This window comes from Diadema antillarum, unplaced genomic scaffold, assembly GCF_040938485.1.
Source record: "Diadema antillarum isolate AM-2024a unplaced genomic scaffold, OU_Dant_1.0 seq00001740_RagTag, whole genome shotgun sequence".
Lineage (NCBI taxonomy): Eukaryota > Metazoa > Echinodermata > Echinoidea > Diadematoida > Diadematidae > Diadema > Diadema antillarum.
In genome coordinates this window covers 105,604-126,820 of record NW_027272423.1, presented here as the reverse complement: position 1 = coordinate 126,820, position 21,217 = coordinate 105,604, and the positions used below count along the sequence as shown (strand labels likewise).

Below are 21,217 nucleotides of genomic sequence, written 5' to 3'. Positions count from 1 at the left end.
GTTGAGTTATCTCTATTTCGAGATCATGTGGTGTACACCTGGCATAACGTTTAACAAAGTGTTTGCCATTTCATTGTAGACGTGGCTCAAGGTTCAATGTGAGATATGTTTGCATTTGAATATCATTGGTGCATGACGATGATGTCGAATGGCGCAAAAAGCGACAAATCACTGTATATAGTGGCCAAAGGTCAACCTAATAAAGAGTTATTCAATTTCGTTTTCCTCATGCTCGTGGTGTGCCGAAGAAGTTATCAAAAAATGAACCAAGCTGTGCATTTCAACAGCGTATAACAATAATCTTGTCGGTACTCTCTTTGTTAGCAATACATACTCAGGAGATTGAGTTATCTGGCTCGAAAAATACAAGGTCCGTATGAGACCGTGCAAACTGTACGCGTATAATAATGTAGGTAAAGGATCGACTGTATGCGGATACATTACGTTCAAGGAGCTAAAAATTATCACGATCCCACAACCGTATCCATCCCGTTCATAATATTAACATCAAGAATCTACGAATAATCAACTGAAAAGACGCCCAAGATGCATAACACTACATCTACAGTGTCACATCCACAGCACAGGAGTAACATTAGTCACTGCTCTAAGTTACAATTCAAAACATAAAAAAACAATACTTTAGTACCCCACACCTTGTATTAACTCGATCTCGCTGAGGTGGATACTTTCCATAATGAGTGTGCAAACGAAGAGCTAAAAAATAATTTGAGTTATCTACCTTATATCAAATCAGCAGCTGCAATAAGCTTCCAAGGAATGACAAATTAGCACCAGGGTATATAACCTATACACAGTGTGACCACACTTGTTGATGCAACGCCTTGTACTGATGCGAACTTGTTGTTAATATAATAGAGATAAATACAAATTCAAATCAGTTACCTTGGTAGATTCGCCTAGAGACAACGTTTCAAAAAATGTATGGATATTTTCAATTCATATTCCTCAGTTCTGAAAAAAAAGGTCAACTTAGCTTTTAACATTGTTTATTGTAAATCGTCCGTCGTGCGTCATTATTTCGGTTTTTTTTCTTAAAAACCAATGGCGATTTTATTTTACAAATCTTGGCTGGTAGGATCCCTCGGGGAAAGGATTTCAATTTGTTGACCATTTTCAGGCCATTTGACTCCCATTTCTTTTTCCTTTTCTTCAATACACATTGACATATTTTCAACAAAATTGGCAGGATGGGTAGATTAATAGAATTGGAAATGGTCATTTTTCCACACTTAGAGAGACGCAAAACCTCGGGAGGGTGGAATCTTCACAGATCTGTTTCAGATGCATGCATGAGGAATAAAGAAAGTTAGTGCGACGAAAAAGTATAAGGACCTACACGGGCCCTTAAAAACGTCATGTTTTATACTTCACATGTAGTAATGAGGGGGCGGTACCACGATCATTGCCGTTTTACTCGCTACAGTTTCGAAATTTATTTCTATGGAGTGATCTTTTTTTTAAACAGTGAATGGATTACATGATACAGCGATGAGTGAGTAAATTGATACCGTTATTTGAGTGTAATGGAACCCAGTAAGCACAACTATAAATATACTCATAACATTTTAAAGCATTTTAGGCCTACGCATCGATTGGGTTCTACATTTTAAATGATTGAATAAATTGCAAAAAAAAAAAAAAACACCCTAATATTATCAGAGACTCACCTCTTATATGGCTCACTCTGTTTTGTTTTTATATCTCAGCAACGTCAAACCAATTTTCATATAGTAGACCTTAATCTCTTCTTAAGATTGAATGCTATTTATCTCTTTATAATTTCTGAATCACCAATCTCAACCAAAGCCATAACATCCTTTTAATGCCTAAACGTTCTTATTATTAATATTATTATAATGATGATGATGATGATGATTATAATTATTATTATTATTATTATTATTATTACTATTACTATTACTATTACTATTACTATTACTATTACTATTACTATTATTACAGTATCATTATCTACAAGATCGAAAGCCCTTAAACTTGTTTTCAACCTACATACGCGAATGGATAATTTTGTCCAAAATCAAGAACAGGTTCCTCACTTTTCCATTAATGTGAAGGCAAATGTAAAGGAAAAAAGAACACGAAACACACATACACACACACACGCATACACAAACACGATAAACTGCCATGTGAGCAAACTCAAATCATAGCGCAAACAATGCAAAGTCCACCGTTTCCTATATATGCATGTAAATGATTGAAGCCACAGTGACATACAGGTCACAGATCAACACGATTGCGCAGCAGTGTTCATTTTTTAAATATATTTGTCACGTAGGCCTTTTGTGTACGCATTTTAATTATTGTCTCATAAGCAGGATCTCACAACCATGCGTGTCACAAGTAGGTTCTTCTGGTGAAGACAACAAGCTCAAGCAAACTGGTCTGAAAGAATCTTCAGTTCATACTCTCTGCCGGTAAGCATCTCATGTTAAACGAAAAATACAATGTTCTGTGCTTTTGTTCGTTCATTTTGCTATGTTGGTAATAGAGGTGAGAGATTAGTGCGCTAAAGTCTTGGAACCAAAGAAAACGAGATTGGTCCATAGACTTTAGTAAGATATAAGATATTGTACTTGCATACTGTTTTCCCTTAAAATGATATGCGCCATAGTGGTAAATGCCGAATAGCGCGTTATGCGCATTTCACTTTTGTTACAAATGCAAATCTTACATTCGTCAGCGTGGTCAGTCTTTACTTTCTTACTCTCTTTACTTGTATTATGGAATTACATAATCATGTAATGTAACAATCAAATTGGAAATTTCACGTGTACTGTATAGATGAAATGTGAATCCAAAAGGGCTTGTTTATGCTGAATACATTCGAGCATTTAGAGTTTGAAGTTGTTTGCCACTCAGTGGAATTGAAATGAGGAATTTGAACGAAATTGAACATCTATCAAACTGGCTCGAAATTGAATGCCAACCTTGCGCCGTTCAATGAAAGGAACTTCTATCTAAATTGAATGAAATAGAACCTAAGAGGAGCGACATTAAACGGAATTGAAGGATCGAAGAATAAATGAACAATGAGAGCAGAGCATTGATAAAATCAGCTTCGAACGCCTTTCATTAATTCTAATGCAAATCTGATTAAACCTTGGGGGGGGGGGGACCTAACAATGACAAAGTGTACATGCTCTATTCTTTGTATCTTTGACCTCCTGCCCATTTTGTTCATACTTTACGCATTCTAGGACTTCAAAGGATGCTAACACTGCACACATTGATGATTCGAGACTACTGCTGTGGAAATATCACGATGTCGCAACGCTGCTAAATAAAGACAGCTCTGGACTATGACAATTAAAAAGGTGAAACTCCACCACAATGGAGAATAGAGAATTAACAAAGAGAAATGGACTCCAGTGCACTGACTCTCCAAATTTGAACAATGGAAATGACGTACAGACAGTAATCACTGACGGCAATGATTCGTTGTATCATGCATGTGAAAATGGAGATCTCTCTGCTGCAAAAACCCTTGTCGAGAGGGGAGCGGACGTGAATGCTGTCAAAAAAGATGGTATTACACCTTTACACAGGGCATGTGAGAATGGACATGAAGAAGTTGCGCATTTTCTTCTTGAGCAAGGGGCTGACGTAAATGCAGCTGATGAAAACGGTTTCAATCCCATCATCCTTGCATCTATGAAAGGATATACAAAAATTGTCTCTAATCTTCTAGATCATGGAGCTTATGTCAATGCAGCAGTGGTTAACCATAATAATATTACACCACTACAGAATGCAAGTATCAATGGACATCTACAAACAGTGCGCTGTCTTGTTGAACATGGAGCTGATGTTAATATTGCTGATAACAAAGGTTTAACTCCCCTCATCCTTGCATCTACCACAGGACAAAAAAGAGTTGTTTCCTATCTTTTAGATCGTGGAGCTGACGTTAATGCAGTTGACAATGACGGTGATAGTTCGTTACATAATGCATGTAAAAATGGACATCTCACAGTTGTCAAAGACCTGATAGACCAAGGGGCTAATAAGAATTCAGTAACCACGAAAGGTCACAGTTCGTTGCATCTTGCATGCAAGAATGGACATCTCAAAATAGCCAAAATGCTTGTTGAAAGTGGAGCAGATGTGAATACTAGAGATATAAACGGTAATACATTGCTAAAAGTTGCTTGTTTCAACGGACATCGGATTGTTGTCCAATATCTTCTTGAACGAGGAGCTGACGTAAATGCAGCTAATGAAAAGGGTTTTAATCCACTCATCGTTGCATGTCAGGAAGGACATGAAAATATTGTTTCACACCTAATAGACCTTGGAGCTGATGTACATGCAGTAAACCATAACGGTGTTAGTTCCTTACATTTTGCATGCAGAAATGGACATCTCACAGTAGCCAGAATCCTTGTTGACAGGGGAGCAGAAGTGAATGCTACAGCGAAAAACGATGATACACCACTGATTCTTGCTAGTTTGAACGGACATCTGAATGTTGTCCAATATCTTTTTCAACAAGGAGCTGACATGAATGCAACTGATGAAGATTGTTTCAACGCCCTCATTTGTGCATCTCAAGGAGGACATGAAAACATTGTTTCATACCTAATAGACCATGGAGCTGATGTACATGCAGTAAACCATAAGGGTATTGGTTCGTTATATTTTGCATGCCAAAATGGACATCTCACAGTAGCCAGAATCCTTGTTGACAGGGGAGCAGATGTAAATACTAGAGCGAAAAACGATGATACACCGCTAATTCGTGCTAGTTTGAACGGACATCTGAATGTCGTCCAATATCTTTTTCAACAAGAAGCTGACATGAATGCAACTGATGAAGATGGTTTCAACGCCCTCATTTGTGCATCTCAAGGAGGACATGAAAACATTGTTTCATACCTAATAGACCATGGAGCTGATGTACTTGCAGTAAACCATATGGGTAATGGTTCGTTATATTTTGCATGCACAAATGGACATCTCACAGTAGCCAGAATCCTTGTTGACAGGGGAGCAGATGTGAATACTAGAGCGAAAAACGGTGCAACACCACTAAGGGATGCTAGTTTAAAGGGACATCTAAAAGTTGTCCAATATCTTGTTGAACAAGGAGCTGACGTAAATGCAGCTTCTATAAAGGGTACCAATCCACTCATCAATGCATCTAAGAAAGGATACGAAAATGTTGTTTCATACCTAATAGACCATGGAGCTGATATACATGCAGTAAATCATGACGGTGTTAGTTCGTTACATTTTGCATGTGTAGAAGGACATCTCACAGTAGCCAAAATCCTTGTTGACAGGGGAGCAGATATGAATTCTACGGCGAAAAACGGTAATGCACCACTATATCTTGCTAGTTTGGAAGGGCATCTGCAAGTTGCACAATATCTTCTTGGACAAGGAGCTGACGTGAATGCAGCTGATGAAGAGGGTGTCAATCTCCTTATGGCTGCATCTAAGGAAGGATATGAAAATATTGTTTTACACCTAATAGACCTTGGAGCTGATGTACACGCGGTAAACTATGAGGGTGATAGTCCCTTGCATTTAGCCTGCCACAATCGACATCTCAGAGTAGCCAAAATCCTTATAGATCAGGGAGCCGACGTGAATTCAGAAACCAAAGATGGTGTTACACCTTTACAAAACGCATGTAAAAACGGGAAACTTGAAATAGCACAGTATCTTCTGGAAGAAGGAGCTGACGTAAATGCATCTGATGAAGAAGGTTTCAATCCCCTCATCCTTGCATCTACGAAAGGTTACCATTACCTTGTTTTTCACCTTTTAAACCATGGAGCTGATGTGAACACAGCAACCTTTGACGGTGAAACGTCGTTGGATAAAGCATGTGAAAATGGACATCTCATAACTGCCAAAATTCTTGTAGACAGAGGAGCAGACGTGAATTCATCTAATAAACATGGCATTACACCTTTACAAAGAGCTTGTAAGAATGGACACGTAGACATTGTACGCTATCTTGCTGAAAAAGGAGCTGACGTAAATACTGCAGATCAAGCAGGTTTCAATCCCCTATTTCTTGCATGTCTAAAAGGGCACCAAAGTGTTGTTTCATACCTAACAAACCATGGAGCTGATGTGAATACAGTAGCCATTGACAATCATAGGCCTTTGCATGTTGCATGTGTAAATGGACATCTCGCAGTTGTCCGAATTCTTGTTGACATGGGGGCAGATGTGAATACTAAAACAAGAGATGGTGCTACTCCGCTATATTATGCTAGCGCAAAAGGACATCTACAGGTTGCTGACTTTCTTGTCGATAAAGGAGCTGACGTTCTGACAGCTGATAAAAAGGGTTCAACTGCCCTCATCCGTGCATCTGGGAAAGGATACGAAATTATCGTTTCACACCTACTACACCATGGAGCTGATGTGAATGCTGTAACCACTAATGGCACAAGTTCTTTGCATGTTGCAAGCGACAATGGTAATCTCAAAATTACCAAAATCCTTGTCGACAGGGGAGCAGACATTAACTCTGCAACGAATACTGGAGTTACACCTTTACAAAACGCATGTAAAAAGGGGGAATGTGAAGTAGCACAATATCTTCTTGACAAAGGTGCCGACGTAAATGCATCTGATGCACAAGGTTTCAATCCCCTCATCCATGCAACTAACAAAGGACAGCTGAGTATTATTTCTCCCCTTTTAAACCACGGAGCTGACGTGAATTCTGTAACGATTGATGGGGAAAGTTCTTTGCATAATATGCATGCAAAAATGGCGATGACGCAATTGTCAACATCCTTGTGGACAGGGGAGCAGACGTGAATTCTGCAACGAAAAAAGGTGTTACACCTTTACAAAACGCATGTAGGAATGGATATGCAGACGTTGCATGCTACCTCGTTGAAAGGGGAGCTGACATGAATACTGCTGATGAAACAGGTTCAAATCCCCTATTTCTTGCATGTCTGAAAGGGCTCCACGGTGTTGTTTCATGCCTAACAAAGCAGGGAGCTGATGTGAATGCACCAGCCATTGACGATCACAGGCCTTTGCATGTTGCATGCGTCAATGGACACCTCACGGTTGTGAACGTCCTTGTAGACAAAGGGGCAAATGTGAATACTCTAGCCAAAGACAATGTTACTGCGCTATATTATGCTAGCGCAAAAGGACATGCACAGGTCGCTGACTATCTTGTCGATAAAGGAGATGACGTTCGTGCAGCTTATAAAAAAGGTTCCACTTTCATCATCCGTGCATCTGGGGAAGGATACGTAAACATTGTTTCACTGCTAATACACCACGGAGCTGATGTAAATGCTGCAACCATTAACGGTACAAGTTCATTGCATGTTGCAAGTGAATATGGACATTTTACAATTGCCAAAATCCTTGTCGACAGGGGAGCATACGTTAACTGTGAAACGGATACTGGTGTTACACCTTTATACAACGCATCTAAAAAAGGAAAATTTCAAGTATCAAACTATCTACTTGAAAAAGGAGCTCACGTCAATGCATCCGATAAACAAGGTTTCAGTCCTCTCACTATCGCATCTATGAAAGGACACATCACAGTGGCCAAAATCCTTGTTGACAGTGGGGCAGATGTAAATCATAAAGCAAAACGCTGTGTTACACCGCTATATCTTGCTAGTTTTAATGGACATCTGGGAGTTGTACGATATCTTGTTCAACATGGAGCTGACTTAAATGAAACTGATGAAAAGGGTTTAAATCCACTTATCAATGCATCTAAGCAAGGACACGATAATATTGTTTCACACCTAATAGAGCATGGAGCTGATGTACATGCAGTAAACCATAAGGGCAGTAGTTCGTTACATTTTGCATGCAAAAATGGACATCTCAAAGTAGCCAAAATCCTTGTTGACAGGGGAGCAGATGTGAATATTAGAGCGAAAGACGGTGGTACACCGCTACAAGATGCTTGTTTGAGCGGACATCTGAATGTTGTCCAATATCTTTTTGATCAAGGAGCTGACGTAAATGCAGCTGATGAAGAGGGTTTCACTCCACTCATCGCTGCATCTCAGGAAGGACACGAAAATGTTGTTTTATATCTAATAGACCATGGAGCTGACGTACATGCAGTAAACCATACGGGTTATGGTTCGTTATATTTTGCATGCCTAAATGGACATCTCACAGTAGCCAAAATCCTTGTTGACAGGGGAGCAGATGTGAATACTAGACCGAAAAGCGGTGCTACACCGCTAAAAGATGCTAGTTTGAAAGGACATCTGAATGTAGCACAATATCTCCTTGAACAAGGAGCTGACATGAATGCAGCTGATGAAGATGGTTTCAATCCACTCATCCTTGCTTCTCAGGAAGGACATGAAAATGTTGTCTTATACCTATTAGACCATGGAGCTGATGTACATGCAGTTAACCATGCTGGTGTTAGTTCGTTACATTTTGCATGCCAAGATGGACATCTCAAAGTAGCCAAAATCCTTGTTGACAGGGGAGCAGACGTGAATTCTACAGCGAAAGACGGTGATACACCACTAATTCTTGCTAGTTTGAAAGGACATCCGAATGTTGTCCGATATCTTGTTGAACAAGGAGCTGGCGTAAATACAACTGATGAAAAGGGTTTCACTCCACTCATCGCAGCATCTCAGGAAGGACACGAAAATGTTGTTTTATATCTAATAGACCATGGAGCTGATATACATGCAGTAAACCATAAGGGTAATGGTTCGTTATATTTTGCATGCCAAAATGGACATCTCAAAGTAGCCAAAATCCTTGTTGACAGGGGAGCAGACGTGAATTCTACAGCGAAAAGCGGTAATACACCGTTACATCTTGCTAGTTTGAAAGGGCATTTGAATGTTGTCCAATATCTTGTTGAACAAGGAGCTGACGTAAATACAACCAATGAAAAGGGTTTCACTCCACTCATCGTTGCATCTCAGGAAGGACATAAATATGTTGTTTCATACTTAATAAACCTGGGAGCTGATGTACATGCAGTAGACCATGAGGGTTATAGTTCGTTACAACTTGCATGCAAAAATTGACATCTCACAGTAGCCAATATCCGGTGACAGGGGAGCAGACTTGAATTCTACAGCGAAAGACGGTGTAACACCAGTATATCTTGCTAGTTTACAAGAACATCTGAATGTTGTCCAATGGGTTTCACTCCACTCATCGCAGCATCTGAGAAAGGACACGAAAATGTTGTTTTATACCTACTAGACCTGGGAGCTGATGTAAATGCAGTAAACCATAAGGGTTATGGTTCGTTACATTATGCATGCCAAAGTAATGGACATCTCACAGTAGCCAAAATCCTTGTTGACAGGGGAGTAGAATCACGGGCAGAGATGTGAATACTAGAGCGAAAGACGGTTCTACACCGCTAAAAGGTGCTTGTTTGAAAGGACATCTGGATGTTGCACAATATCTTTTTGATCAAGGAGCTGACGTAAATGCAGCTGGTGAGGAGGGTGTCAATCTTCTTATGGCTGCATCGGAGAAAGGATACGAAAATATTGTTTCACACCTAATAGACCTTGGAGCTAATGTACATGAAGTAAACCATGACGGTGATAGTCCCTTGCATTTAGCCTGCCAAAATGGACATCTCAGAGTAGCAAAAATCCTTATCGATCGGGGAGCCGACGTGAATTCAGCAAAGAAAGATGGTAATACACCTTTGCATTATGCATGTAAAAACGGGAAACTTGAAATAGCACAATATCTTCTGGAAGAAGGAGCTGACGTAAATGCCACTGATGAAGAAGGTTTCAATCCCCTCATCCTTGCATCTATGAAAGGATATCATGTTCTTGTTTCTTACCTTTTAGACCATGGAGCTGATTTGAACGCAAAAACCTTTGATGGTGAAAGTTCCTTGGATAAAGCGTGTGAAAATAGACATCTTACAACTGGTAAAATTCTCGAAGAAAGAGGAGCAGACGTGAATTCTTCCAATAAAGATGGTATTACACCTTTACAAAGAGCTTGTGAGAAAGGACACTTAGACATAGCACGATATCTTGTTGAAAATGGAGCTGACGTGAATACTGCTGATAAAACAGGTTTCAACCCTTCATTTCTTGCATGTATGAAAGGACACCAAGGAGTTGTTTCATACCTAACAAACCATGCAGCCGATGTGGATGCAGTAGCCATTGACGATCATAGACCTTTGCATGCTGCTTGTGTAAATGGACATTTCGCAGTTGTCAAAATTCTTGTTGATAGGAGGGCAGATGTGAATTCTAAAGCCAAGGACGGTGTTATTCCCTTATATTATGCTAGCGCGAAAGGACATTTACAAGTTGCTCACTATCTCATTGAACAAGGAGCTAACACTCAGGCAGCTGATAAAGAGGGATTTAATGCCCTCATCCGCGCATCTAGAAAAGGATACGAAAGGATTGTTTCACACTTAATAGACCACGGAGCTGATGTAAATGATGTAACCACTAATGGCACAAGTTCGCTGCATGTCGCGTGTGACTATGGACATCTCAAGATTACCGAAATCCTTGTAGACAGAGGAGCACACATTAACTCAGCAACCAAAGCTGGTGTTACACCTTTACAAAACGCATGTAGAAATGGACAAAGTGAAGTAACACACTATCTTCTTGAAAAAGGTGCCGACGTAAATGTAACTGATGAACAAGGTTTCAGTCCCCTCATCCTTGCATCCGAGATAGGACATCAAAGTATCGTTTCACGCCTAATAGATCATGGAGCTAAGGTAAATGCAGTAACAATCAACGGCAAAACTTCGTTGCATATTGCATGCCAAAATGGACAAGTACCTATCGCTAAAAGCCTTGTCAACGAGGGAGCAGACGTGAATTATGTAACAAAAGATGGCGCCACACCATTGCTAAACGCATGTAAAAACGGACATATTGTAATTGCACACTATCTTCTTGAATTTAGAGCAGACGTAAATGCTGCTGATGAACAAGGTTTTAATTCTCTCATACTTGCATCTATGAAAGGACACCAAAGTCTTGCCTCTCACGTTTTTCACCATAGAGGTGACGTAAATGCAGTGTCACATGGGCGGACTCAAATAATACTCAATCACACTCGTGCCATTCACTTTAAAGTACAATTTAATATAAGCATTTGTGGAATATTTACAGGACTGAAATCAAGGAGTTGTGACCAACATAAAATGCAAAATCAAAATTCTGAGTGAGATAAATTAAATTACAATACTCTTATATTCGACAACCATGTGAACGGGACCCTGTCTTGGTCCGGTTCCACCTGTACTTTTGGCTTGACACTTCTTCAGAATAATTATAACAGCTTCACTATTAATTCGTTATCCCTGACAATACACTATCTGCTATCAAGCGCAACACTATATGGTTCACACCACCGTAGTGCTGATCCTGAGATGACCAGCCTGCACGCACGACGGTTTACCGCGGTTATAACACTTGCCTTCAATTACACTGCTTCCGTTTACATCCGGGTTCTGTGTTAACCCGCAACTATCATGGAGTGTATAAATACCAACATTCGAATTATGTGCACATCATATTCATCCTTTTACCAATTTAACATGACCTTCACCTCTCTACTTCGGCGACACTTCCTCGTCATAACCAATCATATCAACAGGGTGTCATGCACCCGCCAGGTTCATCGCTCACCTGCGTTGTCCACAGAGTCACCTTAATTGTCAAACTATTCGCTTCCAGAACATAACTGATTCGTGGGTGGAGCGTCCTTGTATGCGAGGTTGCTGTTCCAGCTCCAAAGTCTCGCGAGGGACCCGCGTTCCGTATTCATTGGCGTCAAAAGTTCTCCCTAGCGAGGGGCGGGCACAGTCGCTCTGCTGCGAATGCGTCGGCCTGGGAGTAGATTCGACCTCGGCCTCGGCGCCATCTACAAAATCATTTAAATGCAACATATACCAATGGGGTGTGTTCTAACCACACACACGAAAACATTATCAGCTTAAAATCCTGACATCACAGTGAAAATTTGAGAACTGCATTATTATCCAATTAACATACAAAATTCACATAATGAAATGTTTCAAACATTGGAAATATAACAGTGCATAGCTTATCAAACATCACCGCATCGTTTTCAAAAACTGTACACCATTATAATATACTTTATCACTTATTCACGGGGTTCTCCGGGGCTATATGTGGTGCCCTGAAACACATTCACATCCTTACACACGACAAAGCAGAAATAAAATCGCAATTTAACTTACCAATGACCGGTGTAATATAACCAAAATGCCTCTTCTTCTTGTCTACTGGGAGGCTGCAAAGGCTGTTGGAATATGCCTTCTGGCAGCAAACAAAATCTGAACTCAAATCAGCCAGTACACAGGCTGACGGTAAGGTGGACGGACGGCTCTTGGCCGCAAACGAAATTGGGCTTAGACACAAAATTATCTTGCCAACTGGCGCCTGGGTGTGGCAGGTTGGTTTTCTGCCATCACGGAGCTAACTCAATGTTCTCTCGGTGAAATCAAAATGGTGTCTGCCACGAAAAGATCCAACTCTACTGTTAAATTGCTACTCGACTACGACACTCCTTTTCGAGGCATTTGGAATATTTGATACAACTAAAAGGACTTGAACGAAAACACCTATACCGCACTCTCCCGGAACTGGAGCTATTTCCTGTCTTTTCTTTCTACATTAATTGACATGCAAAAATAAATGAACTCCTCTCGGTCATCGATGGCGCGACTTGTAAAACATTTACACCTGTCCTATCACTTTCTCTCTCTCGCTCTCGCTTTCTCTCTCGCTCCCTCACTCGCACTCTTTGTCTCGTTATCCCTACACGTAAACATGTTTGTCTAGTTGAATGACCGATAGGTGTTGTACATGAAACAACCTGGAAATGCATTTTCAATGTGACATGCAGTAACCATTGAAGGTAAAAGTTCGTTGTATGTTGCATGTGAAAATGGACATTTTATGATAGTCAAAATCCTACTAGGTAGGGGAGCAGACGTGAATTACGCCAATAACTTTGGTGTTACACCTTTACAACGAGCTCGTGAGAATGGACATTTCAGGATTGCACGCTATCTTGTTGAAAAAGGAGCTGACGTGAATGATGCTGATCAGGAAGATTTCTTGCAGAAATGAAAGAGCACAGAGATACTGTTTCATACCTAACAAATCATGGAGCTGATGTGAACACAGCAACCGTTGGCGGTGAAAATTCGTTGGATAAAGCATGTGAAAATGGACATTTCATAAATGCGAAAATTCTTGTAGACAGGGGAGCAGACGGGTGTTCTACCGGTAACGATGGCATTACAACATTACAAAAATCCTGTGAGAATGGACAGGTAGATATTGTACGCTATCTTGTTGGAAAATTAGGTGACGTAAATACTGCTGACGGAACAGGCTCCATCACCCCCACCCTGGTTTCCATGCATGATATAACATGGAACTACAGGGCTGTCAATTCAGTATATAGTAACGATACAAGGTCTTTGCTTATTGCGTGTCTGCATGGCCATCTCACGGTTGTTAAAACCCTCGTTGACAAGGGAGCAGAATGTGAATGCTACCACTAAAGAGTGTTATATCTCGCTACAGATTGCTAGTTCGAAAGGGCATCTTGAAGTTGCCCAAAATCTTGTTGAACAAGGATCTGATGTAAATGCAGCTAATAAAAAAAAATCAAAGCTCTCATCCCCGCATCTATGGAAAGATACGAAAATATCGTTTCACACTCATAACACATTATTGGAGCTGATATGCAGTGATTCATAGGGTGATAATTTGCTGCATATTACATGCCGCAATGAGTATCTCATGTCGATTCCTTACTGACAGGGGATCAGATGCCAATGTTAGAGCGGAGGAAGGTAAATGTGGAAATGGACATATCTCTATTGTTCAAATCATTGCTAAGATACCAGACGTGAATACTCCAATGAATGATGATATTCCGCCTTTACGTGTGATGTTTCTGAACAGTAATCGAGAAGTTGTACGCTGTCTTGTTGAGCATGAAGCTGACTATGTACCGCTTTAGACTATATGCATTGTTTAACACTTGTTTTTGCTTGTTTGATAATAGCATATAGCTCCATTTTACCTTCAGCATGAAACCAACTGCAAATAATGAAGCTCTGTGAGAAAAAATGCAGCAATGTGTTTTACGAAAGTCATGAATACTGGTCGATGATACGCATCGCATTTCTTATCTACTTATGCATCTGTTGAATATTAAAGTCTTTGTGTTAACATGATGCCACCCTTGTCTGGTGGACTTCGGTTTTTACAGTTTGTATTGTGTAAAGTCAGCCTTGTGTATATTTGATCAAAATTGATGACAGGAAAATCTTGTAGCTCATGGAATAATTGCCTTGTTTGTTGGTCAATGATTAACCCAGTAGAGAGGATCACCTCTAATCTCAATATTCAACTGCCGATAAAATAACTCTGTTATATGTTATGTTCATGTAGGCCTATCTACTTTGAGAAATGCTAGAATGTTATTCCTGAATTAGTACATAAATAGCACATGTTAATATTTCATTTCTGTGTATCAAAGAATATCATACCAGTCGTTATATATGAGTTTTATGGAGGCAGATGTGTGTATAAGCTTTTACCCTTTACGAAATTGTGTATTATACACACGGTGTCTTATATCGGCTACTTTATGTTACTTCTCCAAGACATGGCGCCTAACCATCTGTTTGCAGTACGCTCCTTGTGCCTCAATTTTCAAATCCTCAATTAGTTTCATAGTTTTATAAGTTAGCCCACAATGAATATAACGATGTTCTTTGTGGTCATTTAAGCTTGTGTCTAATAGCCAGCTTTCAACAATTAAAGTCTCCAACTGAAGTAAATGTTATGGGAGCTCATTCTTTAACACTGTCGTAAAAGTATGTTACAGCTGCATTTGTTGTCATTCTGATATCATTATTTCTTGTTATGTTATTCATTCTCTTGTCTGTTTGGTAACAGTTATTCATTTCTTTATAATTTCCTAAAAATATAAATGCTTCATTTTGCGTAGGTCGTTTCATATTACTTGTGTTTTCTTCTTTTGGTACTACAACTGTTCGATGTCATTTCGCGTTGTATTTATTGTGTTTCTGGTTAATAAGAATACTAAATTCTCATGTGTGTATATCCTTTCAAAGTTCAAAAGAAGTGCATTTGTAAAGAAAAACAAAACTCTGTAAATGTGACTCTGCACCTCAAAACAAACAAAAAGTCGCCAGACATGAATTTTTAGTTAAGACCATATTCTGAAAGAGCAGACTTTAAGCTTTAAAATGATGTATAACTCAAATCAAATGGACTCTCCTAACCTATCTAAATATTGGAAAGAAAGCACAAATTCAGGAAAAGTGTGAACTGAGAAAAGAGGCTCTGAAGTACAGTGTCTATTCAAGCGCTTAATATTTACCAAACCGTGCTGGCTGTGCGATGAATGGGACAAAAAAACAGGAAGTAAACCACTAGAGTAACAATAATGAAGGGATTATAAGATTAAATCGAAATTAAGCATGCCTCATTAACACATTCTGTCCATAAATAATGCTAACTTTCAAAGCAGTAGCACTATCCTTTCAAAAGTGAAGAGTGTGGACAAGGTTTTTCAGAAATGAAAAAGGGATTCTAAAGACACACCTAATCACACTATTCTACCAAAAATGTTCGAGATAAACTGCTAAAAAAACACACTTTCCTGGCCGTTTTATGATACAAAATTTTAGCATAATGTAAAAGAAGACCCGCTCTTTCAGAAACTATGAAAAAGTCAAGTTCGGCTAGGTTGACCCATTTCACTTATTTTCAGTCCTCACGCAAAATCAGTGTGTGCGACTTTATGTTCGTTTTGAGGTGCACGGTCACAAATATGAATGAAAATTAATTACCCAGTTAATTCTATTATAGTGACGTGTGGGCTTACGTGTCTGATTAAAGGACCTAAACAAGGTTTAAATGACTTTGATCCTCATATCATTTTCCGTTGGGTAGATATAATACTGTAGTCTATCAATCAGTGCTGTATAAATGAAGTAATGTTAATAAAAATATATTGAAAGAATGACTCTTTTCATGTCATGCTTTTCAGGTGCAAGATATGGGGCAAATTTCGAATGAGTAGGTATATATGCATCGTTTCACACCTGTTGTTACTTATTTGATAATACATAGCGTAGTTCTATTTTACCTTCAGCATAAAACTTACTGAATCAACAGAAATCAAGCTCTGTGAGATAAAATGTTGGAAGGTGTTTTTCGAAAGTCACGAATACTGGTCGATGATACGCTTCGTATCTCTTATCTGTGCTCATGCATCTGTTAAATAAGCCTTTATAAATAGAACAGTACAGCCGGTGTCTGGCGGACTTTGATTTTTTTTTACCAGTATGTGTACTGTCAGCCTTGTGTATATTAACTGATCAAAATGATTGCAGAAAAATGTAGTAGCTCATTGGATGATTTTTGCCTCGTTTGTTAGTTAATGATTGAGCTATAGTAGAGATGTTCGACTCTTAGTATATTATGTATTCATCTGTTACAGAAATTACTCAGTCATATTTTATTCACATGAGTCTTTTTTGACAAATGAAAGAGAGTCTTACTGTGTGGTGAAGTAAAGTTTATATATAATAGGTTTACTTGCTCGAAACGTTAAACAAAATGGAAGATCTTCTATCCTCGTATTTTAGAAAGTTCCTTGGTCAGTGTTCATCAAATGAATAATGTTACTAAAGTTGTGAATGAAGTTGATATGACAATACTGTATATATGTTAGCGTTTAGTGTTCATAAAATGTAAAGAATGAATTGTGTAACTGTCCTATTCTCCACTTTAAAGTGTATGAAGTATATGTTCTGACATTCACTTACCATAGTTCATCAGTAGTCTATGGTACATGTGTGTATTAGCTGATCGTATACATACTATTCTTAACTACTGTTATCACGAATTGACAATGTATTCTTAAGTAATGTTTTTCCATGTGTAATCAAACTTCTTTCTTATTCCATGAAGAGCACACGTTTGTTTTCACTAAAGTGTTAAACATTGGCAAGACATCGTGGCATTTATATTCGTGAATTAGCTATTCACAAAACGTATATGTAATCAATATTAGAATTTTATTACGACAGAGAATGCAGATAGGGGTATATACACCAATCATGATTGATTTTAATTATTTTTATGTATATATGGTTTTATTTTTAATCACTTCCACTTTTTAATTTTGTATAGTGGATTTGGATACCATTTTGTCAAAGAGGCATAATGTGTTAAATAAAAAGGGACATCATGTAGCTATCGAGATACTTATAGTTTGTATTTTGTGTACTCCTTGTGTGTTTGTGTGTGTGTGTGTTTATATTTATTTCTAAATTGCAATTTGTTATTTTGTGTATGATGTTATGTCATCAGCCCCTCTATCTCCATAAAACTTATTACGTAATCACAGTAGAGATTCATATCGGAACAAACTCCTACAGATATCATGTTTTAGCTATTTCCAATCTCCATGAATTGTGGGGGGCATCCCACGAGACCGACACCCACGAGACTGACATCAATAATAGGTCCATGAGTCATACGGCCCACGAGTTATACGGCTCAGGAGTCATACAGCCCATGAGTTCGACACTACGCACAAAAGGCTCACGAGACCGACACTTAGCAAACATAGCCCACGAGACCGACACTAAGCAATAAAGGCTCATGAGACCGACACTAAGCAAAGAAAGCCCACGAGACCGACAGTAGGCAAAAAAGGCCCACGAGACCGACAATAAGCTAAAAAGGCTCACGAGACCAACACTAAGCAAAGAAAGCCCACGAGACCGACAGTAGGCAAAGAAGGCCCACGAGACCGACAGGATAAACAGCGCCATCGTCAATCGCCTGTACAGGGTGTTCCATGAACGGAAAAATAACATACTGGCGGGTGTAATTTCGTAACGCTATCAATTGAAAGATGGTGACCATCTACATAATTATGAACGTCATCAAATATGTATTTCTACATACTTCTGGGGAGGGGGGAGGGCAAGTGTGTCAGGGAGCGACATTGTTATTAAGTAGACAAATTGAATTGTATTCTTCATGCCCCCCCCCCCACAAAAAAAAATAGAAGAATTAGTATTCTTCATCCCCCCCCCAAAAAAAGAGACAAAATAAACACATGACAGTACTTAGCACGTATCTCAACCATAGTCGCCCGGAGGTGCGCACGCATTTTTTTTTTTTTTTTAACCTGCCACCATGTTTAGGCCCTATCACACATTTTAAGGAAAGCTACTCGGGCTTGCTGCGTGTAGGGATTTTTCAGCATACGGGACCATTTCTGAGGGCGGACAAGGATTTCGGCGAGTCAGTGCATGTGTCTTACTTGCTGGACACGTTCTACTTAAATTCTTCTTGCGAGTATACTGTGTGACCTTTGTACCAGTCGAGTGAGGGCTGACAACTCAGTGAAGGAATTCCTCTGAAGGAATGGCAGAAATCCCACAGAATGTCATTATCTTGGCTGCATACGGGACTGGGAAGTACCTGCGTGGGAGTTGCCTGCGAGGTGCTGCCGCTAAGGGCCTCCTACTGGTGTTCTGCGTGGACCTCTCCGGGCATCCCCGCGACTCAGCCGGAAAATTGTTAGTCATGCTCAAAACTTGGCTGCGGTTAAATCAGACTTGCGTGCGTACCTCCGGGCAACTAAAGGCGAGATACGAGATAGCTGTCAGGTGCGGACCAACTGCGGAGAGCTCCGGGTAGCAAATTCGTTTCCTCGCAAGTCAAGCCGCAAAACTTCCCCAGATACGGTATAACAAGGCCTTAAAGATGCTCAAAACTTTTTCCGAGTGAGTCATAGGGGTTCCTCCACAGAGGTACACGCAGAACACCAAAATGAGACCCTTACCAGTAGCACCTCGCAGGCAACTTCAACGTACCTCTCAGTACCTGTGAGTCGCTCGTAACAGAAAACGGATCGGTTTCAAAGCTCTCACGCAGGTCACACGGAATACACGCAAGTAGAAGGTAAGTAGTACGTGTCTAGTGGGTAAGAAACAGGTGCAAAACTCGCAAACATTCTTGTCCGCCCGCGGAAAATTCTCGTACGTGCGGAAAATCCCTCCTCACAACAAGCCCGGTTATCTTGCCCTCAAAAGGTGTGACACGGCCTTAGAGGTGCGCATAGTACACACCAAGGTCCGCAGTCAAACCAAGCAGTCTATGGGTGACGTCAAGATGGCGGTTCGGATGTTTCTCATTGTAAATGTCGGAACTGATGTCTTCTGTTGGATGCCCGTCATCATCCTTGGAATCTTGTTCCAAACAGTCGGAACACGGTGACTCGAGATATCTACACCTGACTTGTGATGTTTGTCCATCAACTCCTCACTCATCCCTACCATCTATACCACCGCAGGTGTAATCTTTCCGAGAACTCAAGAATAAATCAATTGGGTCCTTATGAACATTCACAGCTAAGGTTTTCATGAATACTTTTACTCAATACGCAGTGATTTTAAAGGATATAACATCACGCCCAGGGAGTGTTAGTTAGTTAGTTAGTTGGTTTGTTTGTTAGTTAGTTAGTTAGTTTGTTTGTTTGTTTGTTTGTTTGTTTGGAAGTAAAGCGTATAAAGAAGTTGTCAGATGTGGTCGGTTAAGAATAAATACACACATAAGGCTACATGTTGGATTTTGAAATAACCTTTTTCTTCAAAAGTTTACTTCAAACTATCTAACTGAAACACACAATCACAATTACGTTAATCAGTATAGGACACTCTTTCAAAATCTAACAAATTAAATGTTGCATTTTTAGTTTAAACAAAATTCAATGACAGTCTGTTTTCAAAAGGTTAGTACATGTAATAAAAACTCTAGTCACTGCTCGAGACTCCACGTGCCACACACTACTTTTATTCTATGTACAAAGACTTAGGTCCGTTATGATGTTCACTTATGACTATGATTATTACACACATTCCCTTTTTCGCTTATATCAAGTCTCATTGTATATAATTGCTGTCAAATTTTCTCACAGTAACACTTGCTCCGGTTATGAATGAAATAATGCGAATATCCATTTGTAAAGTTGCATGAGTTTTACTGACTGAACTATTAGCATACAAAACAATGTGATTGTGCTTTACTCACAATTTGACACTCCTGTTGGTATGTCTACTTGTAAATTCGCAAAGATGTCATAAAATTACTGTCAATAAACTGATTATAGATTCGCCCGATAACTATCTTATAATACAGGGCACTCACCGTGAAACTGTGAATTGGCATGCTAACAATCAAATAAATTGGCACATAAATGGTTCTCTAAATATACATGGTGTCGATTGAAAAATTCAGATCTCTCATTAGATTTCTGTTTTACCATACGCTTCATGAAATACCACCATTTCTTCTCTTAAATGGATGGTATAATCTTGGTGGAAATGAGGATTGGACTTCTATAACTTTCTGCGAGATGCCAAGAAACCAATTTATATTGAAACAGTACAAAGCTTGCCATTCTCTGAGGAATTCAAAGTTTATTTCATAAAAAATCGTTCTTGATTTGGAATAGCTCAGCAATCCAAAAACGTTGACAAACAGAGCTGTGAGACCCATTTCAAAACCATCTCAAATAAATGCTGAATTACTCATTGAACTATTCGTTCTATGTTTTAACACGTTTCTCATTATCTTATCAGTAAATGTTAGATATCTGAAGTCACGTCTCAACCAAAACTATAGAATTCCTCTGACCTTTACATAGAGAGAAAGGTCTTTTTTTTTTCTTCTTTAATGGTAGCATCATTTTCAGAACACACTTCGTCGGTAAAATTTGCATTCCTTATGCAGTTTGTACTTGGAAGAACTAATAATAATAATAATAATAATAATAATAATAATAATAATAATAATAATAAAGAATTAAAAAAAATCCTACAATGAAGCTGTTGTCTTGGTTATAGCTCCTTATTCCCAAGGTTCGTTATTCCGAAGATTCGTTATTCCGAAGTTTCGTTAATCCGATAATGTAATGAGGCTTGTTATTCCGAAGATTAATTCATCCGAAAATAAAATAAAGTTTGTTATTTTACAGGTTCATTAATTCAAATAAAAAACAAAACTCGTTATTCCAAAGGTCCGCTACGGCCCCTTTATCACTTCGGATCAACAAACCTTCGGAATAA

At 39.2% G+C, this 21,217-nt stretch overlaps 3 protein-coding genes across 3 annotated transcripts; all 3 read left to right on the top strand.

Annotated features, from left to right (window-relative positions):
- Nucleotides 1-3,250: 3,250 nt before the first annotated feature.
- Nucleotides 3,251-5,938, top strand: LOC139711956 (uncharacterized). Its single transcript, XM_071623802.1, has 2 exons — nt 3,251-4,251; nt 5,921-5,938. The coding sequence occupies exons 1-2, from the start codon at nt 3,379-3,381 to the stop codon at nt 5,936-5,938; spliced, it is 891 nt and encodes a 296-aa protein (XP_071479903.1). The 5' UTR covers nt 3,251-3,378.
- Nucleotides 5,939-6,864: 926 nt separating this feature from the next.
- On the top strand, nt 6,865-8,481 carry LOC139711955 (uncharacterized). Its single transcript, XM_071623801.1, has 2 exons — nt 6,865-7,916; nt 8,398-8,481. The coding sequence occupies exons 1-2, from the start codon at nt 6,927-6,929 to the stop codon at nt 8,479-8,481; spliced, it is 1,074 nt and encodes a 357-aa protein (XP_071479902.1). The 5' UTR covers nt 6,865-6,926.
- A 600-nt stretch (nt 8,482-9,081) lies between these two features.
- Nucleotides 9,082-19,367, top strand: LOC139711954 (uncharacterized). The gene is made up of 3 exons (XM_071623800.1): nt 9,082-11,056; nt 16,117-16,145; nt 19,184-19,367. Exons 1-3 carry the CDS (start codon nt 9,509-9,511, stop codon nt 19,365-19,367), a joined length of 1,761 nt encoding a protein of 586 aa, XP_071479901.1. The 5' UTR covers nt 9,082-9,508.
- The last annotated feature ends 1,850 nt before the right edge of the window (nt 19,368-21,217 follow it).